This window comes from Mesoplodon densirostris, chromosome 14, assembly GCF_025265405.1.
Source record: "Mesoplodon densirostris isolate mMesDen1 chromosome 14, mMesDen1 primary haplotype, whole genome shotgun sequence".
NCBI classification, from domain to species: domain Eukaryota; kingdom Metazoa; phylum Chordata; class Mammalia; order Artiodactyla; family Ziphiidae; genus Mesoplodon; species Mesoplodon densirostris.
The window spans coordinates 22763581-22781852 of NC_082674.1; the positions used below are offsets into that span (position 1 = coordinate 22763581).

The 18272-nt window shown below is 43.9% G+C and overlaps 1 protein-coding gene across 1 annotated transcript in view; it reads left to right on the forward strand.

Annotated features, from left to right (window-relative positions):
• The first annotated feature begins 4370 nt into the window (after positions 1-4370).
• PLB1 (phospholipase B1) overlaps positions 4371-18272 on the forward strand; it is a 125319-nt gene continuing 111417 nt past the window's right edge. The window contains exon 1 of the mRNA XM_060116931.1: positions 4371-4437. Within this exon, the coding sequence (XP_059972914.1) occupies positions 4371-4437 (67 nt within the window). The remainder of the gene's footprint in view (positions 4438-18272) is intronic.

Genomic DNA, 18272 nt, shown 5'->3' on the forward strand with positions numbered 1-18272 from the left:
CAGTCTCACAGACCAGGAAACCAAGATGCAAGGAAGAGGAAATGCCTGCAGGTGGTAACGGGCACCATGGTTGGTCTGGAACTGTAGCCTACACATCCTAGTGCTCAATGACTGGGCCTCTCCAGGCCCCAGAATCTGGCCCTTTCCCCACCTACTCCCTGACCTCAGAGGGAAGCTCCAGCGTTTTACTCAGTGTGTTCCTGTGGGTTTCCTCTCTGGAGAGGCTGCCAGGTCAGTCTGACTTTGTCAGCATCCATGGCCTGTTCTGGCATCAAGCCACGTCCCAGGGACCTTTGGCTCGTCCAGAACAGCAGAGATGAAGCCCTCTTCATCCCTCAGTGCTGGGCACTGGGCAGGCCTGGCTCCACTGGAATCCATCATTGAACTTGATGCGCAAATCCCAGCCTAGGCCAATTAATTCAGAAGGTCCGAGGGTAAAGCCCAGGCACAGGTATTTGTCTTGAAAGCTCTCCAGGTGATTCCAATGTGCAAGCCAGGCTTGAGAACCAACGAGCTGGGAGAATAATCGTGTGACCTTGGGGAAGACCATGGGCTATGAGCTTCAATGTTGCTTCTCCATTATTTTTCCCCATCGTGCTTCATGGTATTAGAGCACTGTGCCTGTCTCTTTCTCCTAAGTGTTTTGTCCTAAAACATGATGTGTATCCCTTTCATCTTTTCTGTTCTGTCCTGTTGAGCTGATCTTTTTATAGTAGTCTTGGTCTCTTTCCTTTTTATTCTGACTTTCATTCATTTATTTATTCATCCAACATTGAATGAATGCCTGCTATGACGGGCAATGTGCCAGCTGCGGGGGACATAGCAAAGAACAAGGAGGACAGGTCTCATGGAGTGTATGTTCTACTGGGATTTGCCCTGTCCTTTTTTTTTTTTTATTACTAATGCTGTGATATTTGAAAATTGTATTTTTTCTAGACATGCATTGCTGGTCCCTTCATTTTATCTCTTACTTTTTCATTCCTTAATTAAACTCTTCTTATCTTTAGTATATTGATTATAAGAAAATCTGCTGCCCCAGGGAAGCTAAATCTGCTCAGTTACTTGCACTGGACAGTGTTTTGCCCGTGTGTGTGTGTACATCCAGGCTTGTGTTTTGTATCCACAGGAACACTGGCATCTAGGTAACATTCAGGTTTGGAGATGCCTAATCCAAGCCTCTTTTCCCTTCTGTGGCTGGGAAGGGCTTGGAGAACACAGGCTTGGTTAAACCAGTTGTCTCTGCCTTTGGAGAACATTTAACCAACGAATGAAGATTTGTTGAGGGCCTCGTATGTGCAGGATGCCGAGCTAGGTGCTCTGGTGGGGAGGGGTTCCAAGGGTGCCAAGACGACAGGAAGAGAAAGGCCTAACTTCTCCCTCAGGAGGCCCACCAGGATCCTGCGACTAGTTCCATGCAGGAATGAGTGACACAAGGCCGTCGTGGTGAGGGCCAGTAGGTGCTTCAGAGAAGCTGAAACTTGGGGTAGACAATTCTCAGGGCATGACTGGCATCCGTGCAGACTATTCTGAAATTGACACCCCTGGTTCCACCCCTCCCACAGTCCTGGTGTGTACCCTTCCTCTTCAAGCCATGGGTCTTTTGTAAAATAGGCACCAGTGGGTACTTGTCCTAAATGACAGGCACACATTCTACCACATTGGCAGAGCTCACCCAGGAGCCAGGGATTAGGTTTTCCTTTGTTGAAAGAAGAGAACAATTTTATTTACTCCTGCTCACAAGCATTAGAAAGAATCACAGGCATCACTTCTAGCTCCCAGTACACGGGAATTTGGTGTAGCTGCATCTTTCACCAGAGGGAAGAGCAAATCTGTTTTCTTTTTCTCAAAGTCTAAGGATTTCTTTATGGATCTGATCTACTACTCTGAGGTAGTGGTTTTCTTTTCTTTTCTTTTCTTTTTTTTTTTTTTTACTGTGACCCATGTTTAGAAATACATATTGTATCACCACATGTAGCTGAAATGAAAGTTTCTCAAAACATTACTTACCCTTACTATATGCAATGCCCTTGGTTATATTATATCGCATTCAATTTTTTAATGGGCTAATCATCCACCAAATTAAATTCACAGGATAATAATGGGTTGTTACCCCCCAGTTTGAAGAATACTCTTCTAAGGCCAGTGCCCCTTTAATCCGCAGAGGCCCTGTGGCCAAGGCTTGGTCTAGCCCCGCCTTGTGGATTCTTGGACAACAGCACACTCTCAGCTTTTTTAGTCACTAAGATGCCTTCTGACCAAGGCATGGACTGCCATCCCTAAAAGATTTGAATTCATGGGCCTGTGCCTTTCCCAGAAGGAACACCTGCTGATTGTTGCTAAAGTCTGAAGTGAAGCATCTTACCTTCTCTAGGACATGTCCTCGTAGGACATTTTAGTAGCAAAAATCAGAGAAGCTTATAAGCTTTTGGAGTTTGCCTCTGGCTTTTGACAAGTCCTTTGTCCATTGTTTTCACAGCTGCTAATAGATCACATAGGTCATCAGTGCTAATTAAGCTAACACATGTAACGAGCACACCACAGAGGATGACAAGAATGCCCCAAAAATGTTATTCCCCCACTGCCTCACAGTTGATGAGAATTCCTTGATGCACTGACAGGACTCAAAGATTTTTTTTATCTAAGAGAGAATTCAGTCTGTACTATATAAAAATGCTTCACACAGGTTAAATATGTGTTTAAGTCATTTCTCAATTTTTCTAAATGGAAAAGAGGTGAGAAGTTGGTATGTGTGCCAGTGACCAGCTGGGCCATAATGGTCATGCAGAGAAGCAGTAAGAGACAGAAAGGAATACACAGACTGCAGAGCTAGGCTGTTTCTGCCCATTTCCCATCACGCTTCCCACCCCACCTCCAACTGGCTTAAGCATGAGTGGGGACCTATGAACACCCATTCAGTCCAAGTAGCTTCAGGGATGCTCCTCAAAGCTGCTGGTGGCCTGGGGCTGAGTGGACTCCTGACAGCCTTGTAGCAGGACAGCAGCTTTGGGTCTCTCATTGAGCTCGTGGGCAGTTCGGTGAAGATAACAACTGTCAGATGCTCAGAAGCATCTATGTCCCAATGGCTCCTGCAGACACGCCTTGGGTTTACTTCTTCTTCCTTCTCTGCCTTGTGTGCCGCCCTCTGCCAGGCTCCAGGACCAGCCGATCGTCAGCTGGTCAAGTTGTATCAGTGCCTCCACACTCTTGGTGTGACCTGAGGCCTCCGTGCAGCCCTGAGGCTGAGCCTTAGTCACAGCTAAACCAGTGGTCACCCACAAGCCGCACTTTTCTGAGCAGGTGAAAAAGGAAAACAACATCTTAATATGTGGAAGCCAGAAACAAAGGGCCGCCCACTTAGTCTTCACGTTATACTTCAGAGAACCTGACTATGATTTTAAACATTTGAGAAAAGTGTCAGCAGATCAAGACCTGAGGTTGGGTGATAGAAACCAGCTCCAGACTCCTAGCTAGACTCAGAAGTCAGGCTCTCAGCCTTGCTGCTATAAGGGTCACCAAAATGCAAGGATGGTTTAAATAGATTTGTTCTATTAACCAAAGGCCATTGTTCCTTGATACTTGTGGAAAAAAAATTCAACTTTGCCCCCTCAAGGCTATTTTGTCACCCAGGCTTTAAACTCCAGCGCCATCTGCCCAGTTTGGACTTCGTTTGCCCAAAGGAAACTTCTAGTTCTATCAGATGAGTTCCATGGCTCACCTCTCTGGCTAATATCTGTCCATTCAACATGCAGACAATAAATGTGTGGCACACACTTCAGCCCAACACTCCCGGCCACCCCTGGCTCTAGGGGCAGGAATCGGAAAACACCTCTCTGTGCCATGGAGACTAGGGAGCCCAGCGGCACTCCTGAGACACTGTGGGAACACATTGCCCACTAGAGATCTCACATTCGGAGATGGGTGGTTTACAGTTGTTACAAAGTACTTTCACTCCTTTCATGGCTTTTAGTTCCATAGCTTACAGCGGGAAAGCTGGGGCTAACCTAAGGGATGCCCCCCAAGCTCTGATGGCTGTGGCTGACCTGGGATTCCAGCCCAGTGCTAGCAATTTCCAGTCGCCCGACACTAGCAATTTCTGGGCACTCACCATCCTGGAAGGCCACGCGAAGGGGGCTGTGTGGTCCTGGTCTTTTGATGCCTTTGTCTAGAACATGCCACCCATCTTTGACCCATCTACCTTGAGAAGTCATCTACCTAAATGTTAATGTTTATCATTTACAGCTGGCCACTGCCCCTTTCAAAGGTGAAGACAGTAAACTTTATGACAGACGCTCTATCAGACAACAGAGGAGCATAAAAACAGAAGGAAGAGTGATAGCCCATCGGTCTGCAGACGTCTGGAGGGTTCCAGCATGGGGCTGCTGCCACGCACTTCCCTTCTGGGGCTGCTGCTGCTGCTGCTGCTGCTGCTGGGGCAAGGTAAGTCTGCCTTTTGCTCAGAGGGCAACCAATGGGTCAACCCTGCTGGTGTCCCATGTTGCTTCGGCACAGAGCTTGGGAGAGGAATTTTCATGAGCACGAAATGCACAGGTGAAAATAAGCAGGCTGCAGTGCTGAGCTTAAGTGCCCACAGCTGTGGGGGGCAGGCAGTTCTTAGGACAGGTGAAAAGTGTGGGCGAGCAACAGCCCCGTGGTGGGGAAGAAGCCGTAGGTGTAGGAGTCGTGAAGACCCGGATTCTAGTGCTCTGTGGCCTTGGGCAAGTCCTACCTCCCTGGACCTTGATTCTTAACATGGAAAAATACCACTATGACCACTAACGGTAAGCACATTTTGATCATTACATGGGCTTTGCTTGTTTTTGCTGAAAGGGCAGAGGAAGGCAGATTTGAGGATAATGAATCCTAAAGGATTGCACCGCGTTCTTTAGTACTACTGACTCTGACTGAAACGAGTGGGCTCCAAACCAGGGCTTTGGATTTCTTCTGAGCTGATGGTTAGAAGACAGTGCCTCCGTCCCTCTCCTCCCAACCCCTGGCTCTTCCTTCCTCCCTTTGTTCAGAAAGGCGGGATCTTTTAAACTGAAGAGGGCCTTAAAGATGATTTTGTTGTTGTTGTTTTTGCGGTACGCGGGCCTCTCACTGCTGTGGCCTCTCCCGCTGCGGAGCACAGGCTCCGGACGCGCAGGCTCAGCAGCCATGGCTCACGGGCCCGGCCGCTCCACGGCATGTGGGATCCTTCCGGACCAGGGCACGAACCTGTGTCCCCTGCATCGGCAGGCGGACCCCCAACCACTGCGCCACCAGGGAAGCCCAAAGATGATTTTTTAACTGTCTCCAAATGAGAGGCCTGGGCCCAGAGTCAGAAAGCTCTTGCCCTGGAGCCCGAGGGAGAGGAGGAGACGGGGACAGAGGCCGGGGCCTGGCTGGGGCCCAAGTGCTACTTCGGCTACCTACCTGGGACATGTCGGTCGCCCTCTCTGAGTCTCTGGGTGGGATGCGAGGCCAGAGAGAATGAGAGTGCCTGCTCTGCTTCCTGCACTGGGTGACTGCATTTTCCTGATTACTCCTGAGGCTTAGGAATCTTTATGTTTATGGACCATTTGAATTCTTCTTTCATGCAGTGACTGTTCTAGTGTGTTTCCCGTTTTTTTCAATGGGTTGTCCTTTTTCCCACTGATTTTTTTTTTAGTTTTTCATATGGGCTGTGCACTTGCTATTTGTTGGTATAACCAACAAGTATCTTCTGAAGCTTGTCTTTCATTCTCTTTATGGAGACTTTAAGTGAACAAACTTCTTAATCTGGGGGGAAGTAAAGGGAGACCAGCCAAATGAGAACAAACGGAGGCACGTGTTCCAAGGTTGCTATGGTAAAAGCTGCTATCATTTGCGTTTGGCAGAGACTCCGAGGCAGGCAGCGGAGTGGGAAAGCTTGATGACAGAAAAGGGGAAGGCTTCAAGGGTGCTCTGACTAGCGGCTGTTGCCAGGGGGAAGCTAGCTGCAGGCGGCTAACTAGAAACCAGGCATCTTAAATGATTCGTTTGGGAAACATACGTGGCTTTCTCTGGTTGGTCCTGAGTTGGAAGCAGGGACAAAAGTTGGGGAGCTGCAGACAATGGGCCAAGTCCTGACTGTTCTAGGCTGATTCCTTGCCCGTCTACTGCAGATGTGTGGGTCACAGTTGCATTGTCATCTATGGTCTGGCCATTGTTTGTTTGTATACTGTCTGTCCGTTTCTAAAGTTTTTTTAATCTTTTCTGGTTTGTGCTCTTTGTGTCTTTAAGAACTTCTCTCTGGCCTCGGGGTCATGAAGATATTATCCTATATTTCCTTCTAAAAAATTTATAGGGCTTCCCTGGTGGCGCAGTGGTTGAGAGTCCGCCTGCCGATGCAGGGGACACGGGTTCGTGCCCCGGTCTGGGAGGATCCCACATGCCGCGGAGCGGCTGGGCCCGTGAGCCGTGGCCGCTGGGCCTGCGCGTCCGGAGCCTGTGCTCCGCAGCGGGAGAGGCCACAGCAGTGAGAGGCCCGCGTACCGAAAAAAAAAAAAAAAAAAACAACTTTATAAATTGCTTTTCTCACTGGGTCTTTTTAAAGACATCTGGGATTGATTTTGGTGACTACTGTAAGAGGAGAACCCAGTTTTATATATTTTTCATGAAGAGACCTGGTTGTCTCAGCACCATTTATTGAAAAGCCAGTTGCTTCCTCACCATTCTGAAGAGCCTCCTCTGTTCATATATAAAGGACTCATATGTGCATGCATCTGTTTTAAAACTCTGTTTTGCTTTATTTGTCCCATTGTCTATCCCTGTGCCAGTAGCACATTATCTTAATTCTATAGTTTTGTAGTAAGCTTTATTATTTGTGAGAAACAAGTCTTTCTGTTTTTACTTCTTCTTTAGAAGTGACTTGGCTTTGAACTTTCACATAAATTTTACTATTTGTCAATTTCGACCCCCCCAAAAACAAACCTGTTGGGCTTTTGATAGAAATTGTTTTTAATTCTGTGAATCAAGGAGGGGGAAAACAGACATCTTTACAATACTGAGTCTTCCAAACCATGAGCTTCTAATTAGACCTTTAATGCCTCTCAATGCTTTATAGTCTTCTCTGAGGTCTTGCATATGCTTTGTTAAATTTATTCTTAGGTATCGAATACTTTTGGTATATGATAAATGGAATGTTAAATTGTCATTTTGAAAATGTTATTGGTATATAGAAATAAATTTTTAATTTTGTACCCAATTAAACTCTTACAAATTTTATTAAGTTATCTGTATATTCTTTTGAATTTTCTGTATACACCGTCCTGCCAGTGATGACGGTCTGGTTGCTCTCCTTTCAGCCTGTGTGCCTTTTCTTTCTTTTGCCTTACTGTGCTGGCTGGTGCCTTCACTACAGCTGTTCATAGCAGTGACGGTTGGACGCACTCTTGTCTTATTCCCAAGTTCAAAAGGAAAGTGTTTAATGTTTCGTCAGTAAGTGTGGTGTTTGCTACAGGCTTTTCTGTAGATGCTCTTTATGAGACTAAGAAAGTTCTATTTTATTCCTAATTTGCTAAGCGGTTTTAAAAAAAATCATAAGTTGGTGCTGAATAAATTTTTCTGCACTTATTGAGATGATTGTATGATTTACTCTAATCTGCTAATGTGGTGAATTAAGTTAATGGACTTTTTATTATTTTGTTCATTTTTTTCAGTCCTTGCTTGTTAAATTCACCAGAGACTGCACATTGCATTTATTTGTGCTGCCTCTTTAAACCCTTTTAAACTAGAGTAGTTCTTGAGCCTTTTTATTCCCTTTCTTTCTTTTGTGTGTGTGTGTCCTTGAAAAATTGAGGCTGGCTTTTTCTGTGCCCACTGCAATTTGGATTGGTCCAAACTGTTTCTTTGTTGCTAGAATCAGATTAAACTCTTCAGGTAGAAATACAATGTAGATCATGTGTCCTTGATGTGTAACATTCAACCATACATGTGACGTTAGCAAATATTTTCATTGGTGATGTTAAATTTGATAATTTGGTTAAGGTGGTGTCTGCCAGATTTCTCCCTTGTAAAGGTACCTCCTCCCATGTGATTTATAAGTCATCTGTAGGGAGATACCGTGATACCGAGTGACTGTTCTTATACCCAGTGGTTTTTAGCATCCATTGATGATTCTTGGCTGAATTATTACCATGGTGAGTGTAAGATGGTGATTTTAAAATGGCTATCATTCCTCCTACTATTGTTAGTTGGCATTCCTCCATAAAATAAAATTCTCTTCTCTGCTCCACTCTTTTTAGGTTTTATCTTTCTAATATAAAATGGACATATGGATTCTTTTATTAATCAGTATATTATAACCCAGTCCTGTCATTACTCATTTTGATGATCAGGTTATTGGCCAGTGAGAGCCACTTCAAGCTGACTCCTGTTTCCCCATCAATTTTTAAGCACTTTTTAGCTTTATGGAACAAGTTATTCCAGGCGAATGTTCTATTTCCCCTATCTCACCATGCAATTAGCAATGTCTTTAAGGTGCCAATTGATAGGGGACTTTATTTAGAAACCAAGATGGAGATGCTAGGGGTGTTCATTGCTTCTGGAGTGTCATTATGTCTAAGTTCTCTCAGTGGACAGAGCCAAGAAATATTGTTTTCTTTTTAATGAGATGAATTTATACAGATATCTTTTTTTTTTTTTTTTTTTTTTTGCGGTATGCGGGCCTCTCACTGTTGTGGCCTCTGCCGTTGCGGAGCACAGGCTCCAGACGCGCAGGCTCAGCGGCCATGGCTCACGGGCCCAGCCGCTCCGCAGCATGTGGGATCTTCCCGGACCGGGGCACAAACCCATGTCCCCTGCATCGGCAGGCTGACTCTCAACCACTGCGCCACCAGGGAAGCCCCTGTCTTAATTTTAGTTAGAATTAGGCTTTTATCTCCTTCCTCTATTCCTGATTTGTATTGTCCTTATCCCACAGTGTAAGCTGAGGTTACAAAAACGTTGATAAATTTATTCATTTGCTGAATCCTACAATACATCCAACACAATATTGGAATTACTGCAACAATAACACCACCACAAACAAAGTTCGAAATCTCTCTGTGGTTCTTTTCTCCTTAGAATATGTCCCACGCAGGGTATATAATCAAAATACTTTGATCAAAATCACTGGTATTAACTCTTTTTCTTTTGTTCTCTCTGTGTGGTTATGTTATGTATTTGACATATAGTTAAATTTGTCTCTGTTTCTATTCACTTATAAAGTTTCTCCCATTCTTGATTTTACTTTAGTTTTTGAATATATAAAGCATTAACATGGTTCAAAAGTCAAAACTGTGTGAAAAGATATACCCGGAGAAGTGTCATTCCCATCCCTATCCCATCTATCCCATTTCCACCTATCCCTGTCCGTAACCAATTTCATTATTGTCATATCCTTTCTATGTTTCTTTTTGCAAATATATATTCTTATATTTTCTTCCTTCTTGCACAAAGGTAATCTGCTATAAACTTCTTTTTCATCTTGATTTTTTTCACTTAATAATATATCCTGAAATTACATTATATCTGTTCAGAAATCATTTTTATTTTTTCCCAGCTGTAGGATATTCCATTATGTACCATATATATTCAACCAGTCTTCCAATATGCACATTAGATTGTTTCCAGTATTTTGCTACTTTAAGTAATGCTGTCATGAACAATCGTGTACATATGTCTTATTCATGTTGGAGGGAGAGCTTAGGATAAGTTCCTAGAACTGGGATTTCTGGGTCAAAGGATGAATACACATATAGTTTTGTTAGATATTACCAAATGTCCCCCCAACCATAGGGATTATACCATTTTACATTCCCATTGGCAATATATATGAAAATGCCTACTTCTCCACAGCTTGACAATAGAGTGTATTGTCAGGCCTTAGAATTTTTGCAAATGTCACAGATGAGAAGTAGTATTTTATTTATTTTTATTTTTTTATTATTTTTTTTTTTTTGCGGTATGCGGGCCTCTCACTGTTGTGGCCTCCCCCGTTGCGGAGCACAGGCTCCGGACGCGCAGGCTCCGGACGCGCAGGCTCAGCGGCCATGGCTCACGGGCCCAGCCGCTCCGCGGCATATGGGATCCTCCCAGACCGGGGCACGAACCCGTATCCCCTGCATCGGCAGGCGGACTCTCAACCACTTGCGCCACCAGGGAGGCCCTGAGAAGTAGTATTTTAGTTTTAAATTCTCTGATTGCAAAGGAAGTTGTCTTTTTGTTTGTTTGTTTGTTTTAAAGACCATGTGGTCTCAGGTTCCAAACTGCAATGAAAAAGGGTAAATTCCAAAAGCATCAACACTTTTCAAGTCTCATGCTTGCATCATCTTTGATAATGTCCCATTGACCAAAGCAATTCATATGGCCAACTGCAGGTTTAAGGGGTAGAGAAATAGTCTTCTCCTCTTGTTGGGAGGAACAGCAATGTTATACTGCAAAGTGACATACATTCAAGGACAGGAGAGATTTGTGGCCATTTTGCAATGTACTTCACCTACCTTCATTGCTCTTGTTTTCCAGGATTTCATAGCTATTTTTGCATGTTTATTTTTCTATATGAATTTTAGAAACAACTCTCCTAGCTTTAGGGAAAAAAAAGGTATTGGTATTTTTATTGGAATTGCTGTAAATTTGCAAAATAGAGAGAAATAGGCCACTGTGTCTTCTAACCAAGCCAGGCCATATATTGATGTATATGAAGGCTTTTACTTTTTGCTATGTTAATTTTATACTTTCTATCTTGCTAAATTATTTCATTGTTTGAATTAGTTTTACCATTGATTCTCTAGAGTTTTCATGGTTAGTCCCACATTATCAATGAATAGAGATATTTTTCCTTTTTCTGCCTTTACTTCTTTTCTGATTGCATTGTCTAATACTCCAATACAATGTTAAATAGCAAGGGTGATAGTGGGGATTCTCACCTTGTTCCTGATCTTAGTAGGAACAAATTTTCCGTGTTCAGTTAGAAGATGGACTTTGGGAATCATACATACGTACATACACATATATGTGTGTTTTGTGTGTTCACATTAAAGAAGTATCCACAAATTTGTGTTTTCTTGAGTGTTTTTATTTTTATCAGGAATGAACGTTAAAGTTTGTTGAAGGTCTTTTTGGCATCTATGGAAATAAGTGTATTATTTTTTCCTTTTAGATTTATTATTATGTTGAATGGTTTGCTAATGTTTAATCATCCATACATGCCTGGAATAAAATCAAGTTGGTCACAGTGTATTTTGTTTTTATATACTGCTGGATTTGGTTTGCTAACATTTGCTTAGGATTTTTTTCCCTTATATGTTCATGAATGAGATTGAACTATAACTTTCCTTTCTCTCACTACTGTTGGATTTTGATACCAATGTTATACATTCTCATAAAATAAATTTGGGAGTGTTCCTATTTTTCTCTTTTCTAGATAGTTTTTTTTTTTTTTTTTTTTCCCTCCGCGGCATGCGGGCCTCTCACTGCTGTGGCCTCCCCCGTTGCGGAGCACAGGCTCCGGACGTGCAGGCCCAGCGGCCATGGCTCACGGGCCCAGCCGCTCCGCGGCACATGGGATCCTCCCAGACCGGGGCACGAACCCGTATCCCCTGCACCGGCAGGCGGACTCCCAACCACTGCGCCACCAGGGAGGCCCTAGAATAGTTTTTAATAATGGAATTATTTGTTTTCCTTTAATTGGTAGTAGAACTCACCCATAAGACCATTTAGGCCTGAAATATTATTTTTTGGTGGACTTTTGACTACTGACTCAAATTTTTTAATGGTTATAGAATTATTCATATTTATTTCTTCTTAAGTAAGTTTTGGAAAGTTTTATGTTTCACATTTACATACACACAATTCAGTGGGTCTGCAGTTTGGGATGAGTTCAGGGATCTTGTCTCTGTTCTACATAGTGTTGTCTGGGATTGACTTGGAGAGTCTAAAATGCCATATCAGGGGACTTGGTACTGGAGTGCCTTTGTGCTCCTCCACACAGCCTTTATCTCTACATGAAAAGCCTGGGATCCCTTACCTTGTGACTCAGGGTCCAAAAAGAGCAAAATTGGAAGCCACAAGGCCTTTTAATGCCTAGACTCAAGAATAATTTCGGCTGCTTCTGTTGATAAATGCAAGTTTCAAGGCCAGCGTAGATTCAAGGCGAAGGAAATAGACTTCATTTCTTAAGGGGGGAAGAGTGAAAAAAGTCATATTGCAAAAGGGCATGCAAGATGGAAGGAAATGCCATGGCCATCTTTGGAAAGATATACAGTCTATGTTGTATATGTGTTTCCTAGTTCATTCATTTTTGTGTTAATCTTGCTCAACATTTGTAGTGTATCTTGAATCTGTGGCTTAATATCTTTCATCAGTTTTGAAAATTTCCCAGCTTGTATCTCTTGAAATATTGCTTTTACTCCACTATTTCTATCTTTTCTTTCTGCAGTGCTAATTAAATGTTTGTTTGCTTTTCTCACTTTATGTGCCATGTCTCTTAGCCTGTCTTCCAATTTTACCATCTTGTTGTCTTTCTATACTGCATTCTAAGTAATTTATTATAACATATATCCTAGTTTATTCATTCTTTCTATTGTGTCTAATTTGCTGTTAAACCTGATCATAGAAGATTTGGAAAATTGGTTTTATTTTTCAAATTTAATTTACATTTAGTTCTTTACCAAATTTGCAATGTTACTTTTTAAAATAATTTTGTGTTCCTATAAATATCCTCAAGTTTGTCTTTTATTTATTTATTTTTAAAATTTATTTATTTTTTTGGCTGCGTTTGGTCTTTGTTGCTGTGTGCAGGATTTCTCTAGTTGCGGCGAGTGGGGGCTACTCTTTCGTTGTGGTGCACAGGCTTCTCATTGCGGTGGCTTCTCTTGTTGCAGAGCATGGGCTCTAGGTGAGCGGGCTTCAGTAGTTGTGGCTCATGGGCTCTAGAGTGCAGGCTCCGTAGTTGTGGTGCACGGACTTAGTTGCTCTGCGGCATGTGGAATCTTCCCAGACCAGTGCTCAAGCCCATGTCCCCTGCAGTGGCAGGCAGATTCTTAACCACTGTGTCACCAGGGAAGCCCTAGTTTGTCTTTTATTTTTTAAAACATAGTATTTTTATAATTTTTGTCTGATCATTTCAGTCTCCAAAGTTTTTGATCTATTTCTGCTTTGTTTTTTTCTGCTGATACTTGCTCCTGGATACTGTGTTTGTTTATGTGCTTGGTTATTTTTAGTGTGTGATGCTTTGACTCCTTGAAAAGTTATTTGTGAGATTCTTTGAGGCCTAGGATGAAGATGGCTGTCTTCAGAGACTATATGAACATCATCTGTCAGGCACTTGGGACATTACCATGAAGGATCACTTCAAACTAAATTTGTGGTATGAGGTTGCCTAGAATAGCCAAGCCCCATGCTAAACACTGTACATATATAACATATTCCCTTTAAGTGGGATGTACTATCCTCCCCACTTTATAGATGAGAAAACTGAGACTCAGAAGTTAAATACTTGCCCAAGTTCGTTCAGCTAATAAGCACAGGAGCCTGAATTTAGTCCTGAGACTGAGTCCAGAGACAGGGCCTTTCACCATCTCCCTGTATTACAATAGAGCCCAAGGGAGGAAAGAACCAAACCAAACCAGGGCTTTTGTTTAAGCTTTAAAATGGGCTCACCAAAACCCATATTAAAACAGATTCCTGCTCTGAAAGTTTTGGTTTAGAAAACTGAAACATCATTATCTCAAAACTACAATTGGCCAAAACAAGCTGGCAAGGAAATCCCTGTGCCTAGTAAAATACCATTTTCACTAGAATTTCATTTTCCTGGCATGGGTCAGAAGTTCCCCAGGAGACTGTCATGCTTGTGAATGAAAACTCTTGCCTTGGTAACACACCCATGCCAGGCCTGTCGCTGGGAAGCCAAAGGTGGGAACTGGGTGAACTCACGGTGTGAGGAAAGGAATGCCTCTTTCATTATGAGAACAAGTAAAGTTAGTCAACGTTTGTTTCACAAGGGCCTGGAGTCCTTCCTGGAGGATGTCAGCCCAGCCTTCTAGAAATACTCTTTCCAAATAAGAGTAGAAAGCAATCTTGGAGGACTTCTGGTGGCCCACATCCTTCCAGTTATTGATGAGGGGTCGGGGGGACTTGCTCAAGTCACCTATCTAGTTGGTGGCAGACGGTGGAACTCTGGTGTCAGACTCTCTCCTCTACATCAGATGCCTGAATCCCCATTCCCAGCCCCCACTTCAGCTCACACACATGCCTCCAAATTCCTGCCCTGAGTAGCAGGCACAGGTATGGGATTTTCTCTGGGGGCTCAGAAGTCCTACTTTCCTGGGATGTCATCTGCACCTTGTAGATTTTGAGGACTTTATTGTCAATCATCATTTTCATCAAGTTGCATTTTTGCTACTGTCAGTTAACTGTCTGAGCACCCTTCTAAGAACCCAAGTAGGGCTGAGCCTGCCTGGGAGATAATAAACCAAATGTAAGGAACCCTCTGGGGAGAGAGAACTGATCTGCATAAGAATCACTGGAGAAGAATTAAGTACCAAAATAGGTGTAAGTAGCTGTAATAAAAGCAACAGGATTCAGAGAACTGAGAGATGAATGTGGGCTGGAGAATTTTCACGTGGGAGGTGAAACTCGATTGAGCGCTGGAGGATGAGTGGGCTTAAGATAAAGGCAGAGGAACAGGGAGGGCATGCAAGTGGGGGAAACAACATACCCAAAGGCAAGGTCAGGACTCAACGTGATGGGTTTGAGGAGCAGAGAGTGGGCCTATTGGGCTGAAGGGCAGGGCTGGTGTTGGGGGAGAGGATGGGTTAGGTAAAGTGAGGTTCTGAAATCCTTAGATAAGAACAGTAGAGGTTATTACAGTGTCTTTTTGCTTAAAGAGACTTCTAAAGTGATTTAATCCAAGTCTGTTATTTTTACATTTTAAAAACCTAAATCCTATATATAAAACAGATAAACAAGTTCCTACTATATAGCACAGGGAACTATATTCAACATTTTGTAATAAACCATAATGGGAAAGAATATGAAATAGAAAATATATATGTATAACTGAATCATTTTGCTGTACACCAGAAACTAACATAACATTGTAAATCAACTATACTTCAATTAAAAAAAAATTTTTTTAACCCCAAAAAACTAAGCCTTACAGAGGTTAAGTGACCAGTTCAAGGTCATGCAGCAAGTCTGGAATTTGGATTTGCTGTATTGGGAAGGGGAAACTGTTAAAGGTTCTTCAGCAGAGGAGTGGCCTAATGGAAGTTGTATTTTGGGCAGGATGAGTCTGCTGGTCAGACATAAAAGGTCATGCATTGAAAGAGGCAACACACTGGTGAGTCAGAGGCTCACCTGGCTCTTAGAGAGAGGCCCAGCAGGGAGCTTGCTGGGCTCTGGGAAGACCAAGTGCTTTCCTCCTGAGTTAGGCAGCCATTTCCTCTTGCACTCTTGCATCTCAGGGAGAAGCAGTGGTCCTCGGGCAATGCTCCCTTCTTCAGACCAGAACCTCCCAGTTGTCTCTGGGGGGAGACATGAGGCCCCCCCACAGTTTCCTGGGATCCCCCTCCTGTTGGAGCTCACTAATCCTTGCTTCTGCCTCCATCTGGCTTTGGGGGTCCCTGGTCCCTTTAAATTCTGGCCCCTTGGGGCTGAGGCAAAGCTGGAGCAGAGTGATGGTGGAGGGGTCAGGGCTCTGACCTGCCACTGCCCAGGACCACTTGTTCATCTGTACCATGGGACTCTCTTCTTTGGGTTGTTCCTTCCTGGCTGTGGCCCTGCCTCAAGTGTCCCCATGAGCAGATTAAGGAAAATACAATCTAAAAGGGAAGCAGTCCTTGTCTGAGGTCATATAATGAGCCAAGGGCCAAACGTCAAGTCAGCTTTGAATGTGCTCTCTCCTGTTAGGACTGCTCTTAGAGCCATGTTCCCTCTCCTGGGGCACAAGATGTTTGAGGTTGAGTGTTGGGTGGGCATCAGAGGTGGAGACTGGAGGGTGCGTTGGTCTCTGTTCAGGATGGAATTTGTAATGGGTGTCTCCTCGGGGTCATCAGCACAGGACATGGGTATTTAAAGAACGGTGGTTTGGGACTTCCCAAATTATCTCTAATTTTTTAATAATCTCATCAGACTTAAGGTTGTGTCTACCCAAAAATTGTAACAGTGTTAATTCTAAATCATTTTTTGGCATCCTGCTGTTAAATCTATTTAGATTGACTGCTGGGTAAGGTAAGGGCAGCTGAAAATACCTTTCTTGTAGACACGGCAAAGGAACAAATTTCCATATGTTGGCAACTCAGGCTATAGAACAACACACAAAAAAAACCTTTGTATAATTGCCTTTTAAAACATTTTTATTTTATATTGGACTATAGTCAATTTATGATGTTGTTAGTTTCAGGCGTACAGCAAAGTGATGCAGTTATACATATACATGTATTTATTCTTTTTCAGATTCTTTTCCCATTTAGGTTATTACAGAATATTGAGCAGAGTTCCCTGTGCTATACAGTAGGTCCTTGTTGGTTATCTGTCTTATATGTAGCCGTGTATATATGTTAATCCCAGCCTCCCCATTCCCCACCTTTCCCCTTTGGTAACCGTAAGTTTAACAGACTTTGGTCCCAAGGAAAGCTGGCCAGACTAGGTTAAGGAGAACTGAGCTCCATACACAGCCTTCGATAACTTGCTGAGTGGTCTTTGGCAAGTTTGCTAACCTCTCTGGGTCTCAGTTTGCTGAGGTATTAAACGGGATGATCTCAAAGTTCAGCCCACCGCAGCCATTCTAGAATTCTAAGACAGAGGTCAGTCTAGCTACCCCAGAAAGGTTCTCTGGCCCTTGGGTCGCCCTCACTGACTGCGGCACGTGACGGCCCAAGCACCCTGATAACATCCTGTGCTCCTCAGAGCACTGTTGGTATAGGAGCAGCAGCCGTGCGTGACCTGTGCGGTGCCTGCTGGCAGGTCGACAACAGCATCCCACAGGCCCTAAGTGTGAATGGGGATAAGTTGCTGCACAGGGTGACCGACAAAGCCCAGAAGACCTGCTTACAGCCCAGGACAGCACAGAAGACAAACCCTGGCTGACTTGGACCCTCCCCTTCCCAGCTTACCCAGATAGCTCACTGGTTAGTGGATGGCAGTGCTGCTGCAAGGCCTGACCCTGCCCTTGCTGGTGTGGTTTGTGTGAGCTGGTGAAAGTTACCTAACCTCTCTAGAACCTGTCAATCCTGCCTCTACTTACCCTTTAGGGTTGCTGTGAGGACATTATACTTTTTCAAAGAGCCCCCAGATTTAATGTACACTGAGGAGTGGCCCTAATTCCACATGTGTTGGCCTTGACCATCCTTCCCACTTCCCAGGACATGTGCCTCCCATTCATCCAGGGAGACAAGTCCTCCCTTGCAAGTGTGTGGCCTCTCCTATTCACACAGTGCTTTCCTGTTCTCACAGGGAAGCCAGTCTCATCCCCATTTTATAGATGGGGAAGTCAAGGTCCAGAGAGATTGATGCTTGACCAAGGTTACAACATGACCATCTTTCTTCGAGGCAGGGACTGTGGTAGAAAATTGTGCTCTAGACACAGTATAAGTAAAAAATAATAACAAAAACATAGAGGAAATCTACTAATTAAGAGCACATGAGTTGTTTTAGTTTTGCTTTTGAAATCACACTCCCTACCGCTGGCCAGCTGTTGGGCTGACAAGCTTTGGGTTTCCATGAAGAGTCAGGGCTGTTAACCTCAGAAGCACACGAACATCAATCAAAGGGCTTTGAAAATCTGCTGGGGTCTAGCACACCAAGGGCCCCCACCCCCAGGCCAATCCAATCTGAATCTCAGTGTTGGGGGCTGGGCAGCAGGCAGTGGGTTGAGAACCACTCGTTCAGAGGGGCCTCCCGGAGGAGAACCATGTGTGACTTTGCCTTGCCAAGGCCTAATATTATGATGGCCCTTTGTCGGCTCCAGGACCCCAGTGGTCACAGGTCTGTCCAGCTTGGATGATTGATCTCAGCCAAGCCTGTTCTTAAGAGTGTGCACACACATTCTGTTTCCTGCCTAGCAGGGTGGAAAAGTACTTGTCTTTTTCCCTTACTGACCATACTGAGGTGGTAGTTTTTCAGGGAGCTCTAAGCCCTTCATAGATCCATGAGCTTGAGGCTAAAACAACCTTCCAAATGGGAAAATTCCCTTGGGATTCCATGATTGGGGTCCAGTCAGGCCACAAGTGCTTTGACAATTTCTCCCACAATACCTCGGGGTGCTATGGGAAAGGCAAGAATTTTTCTTC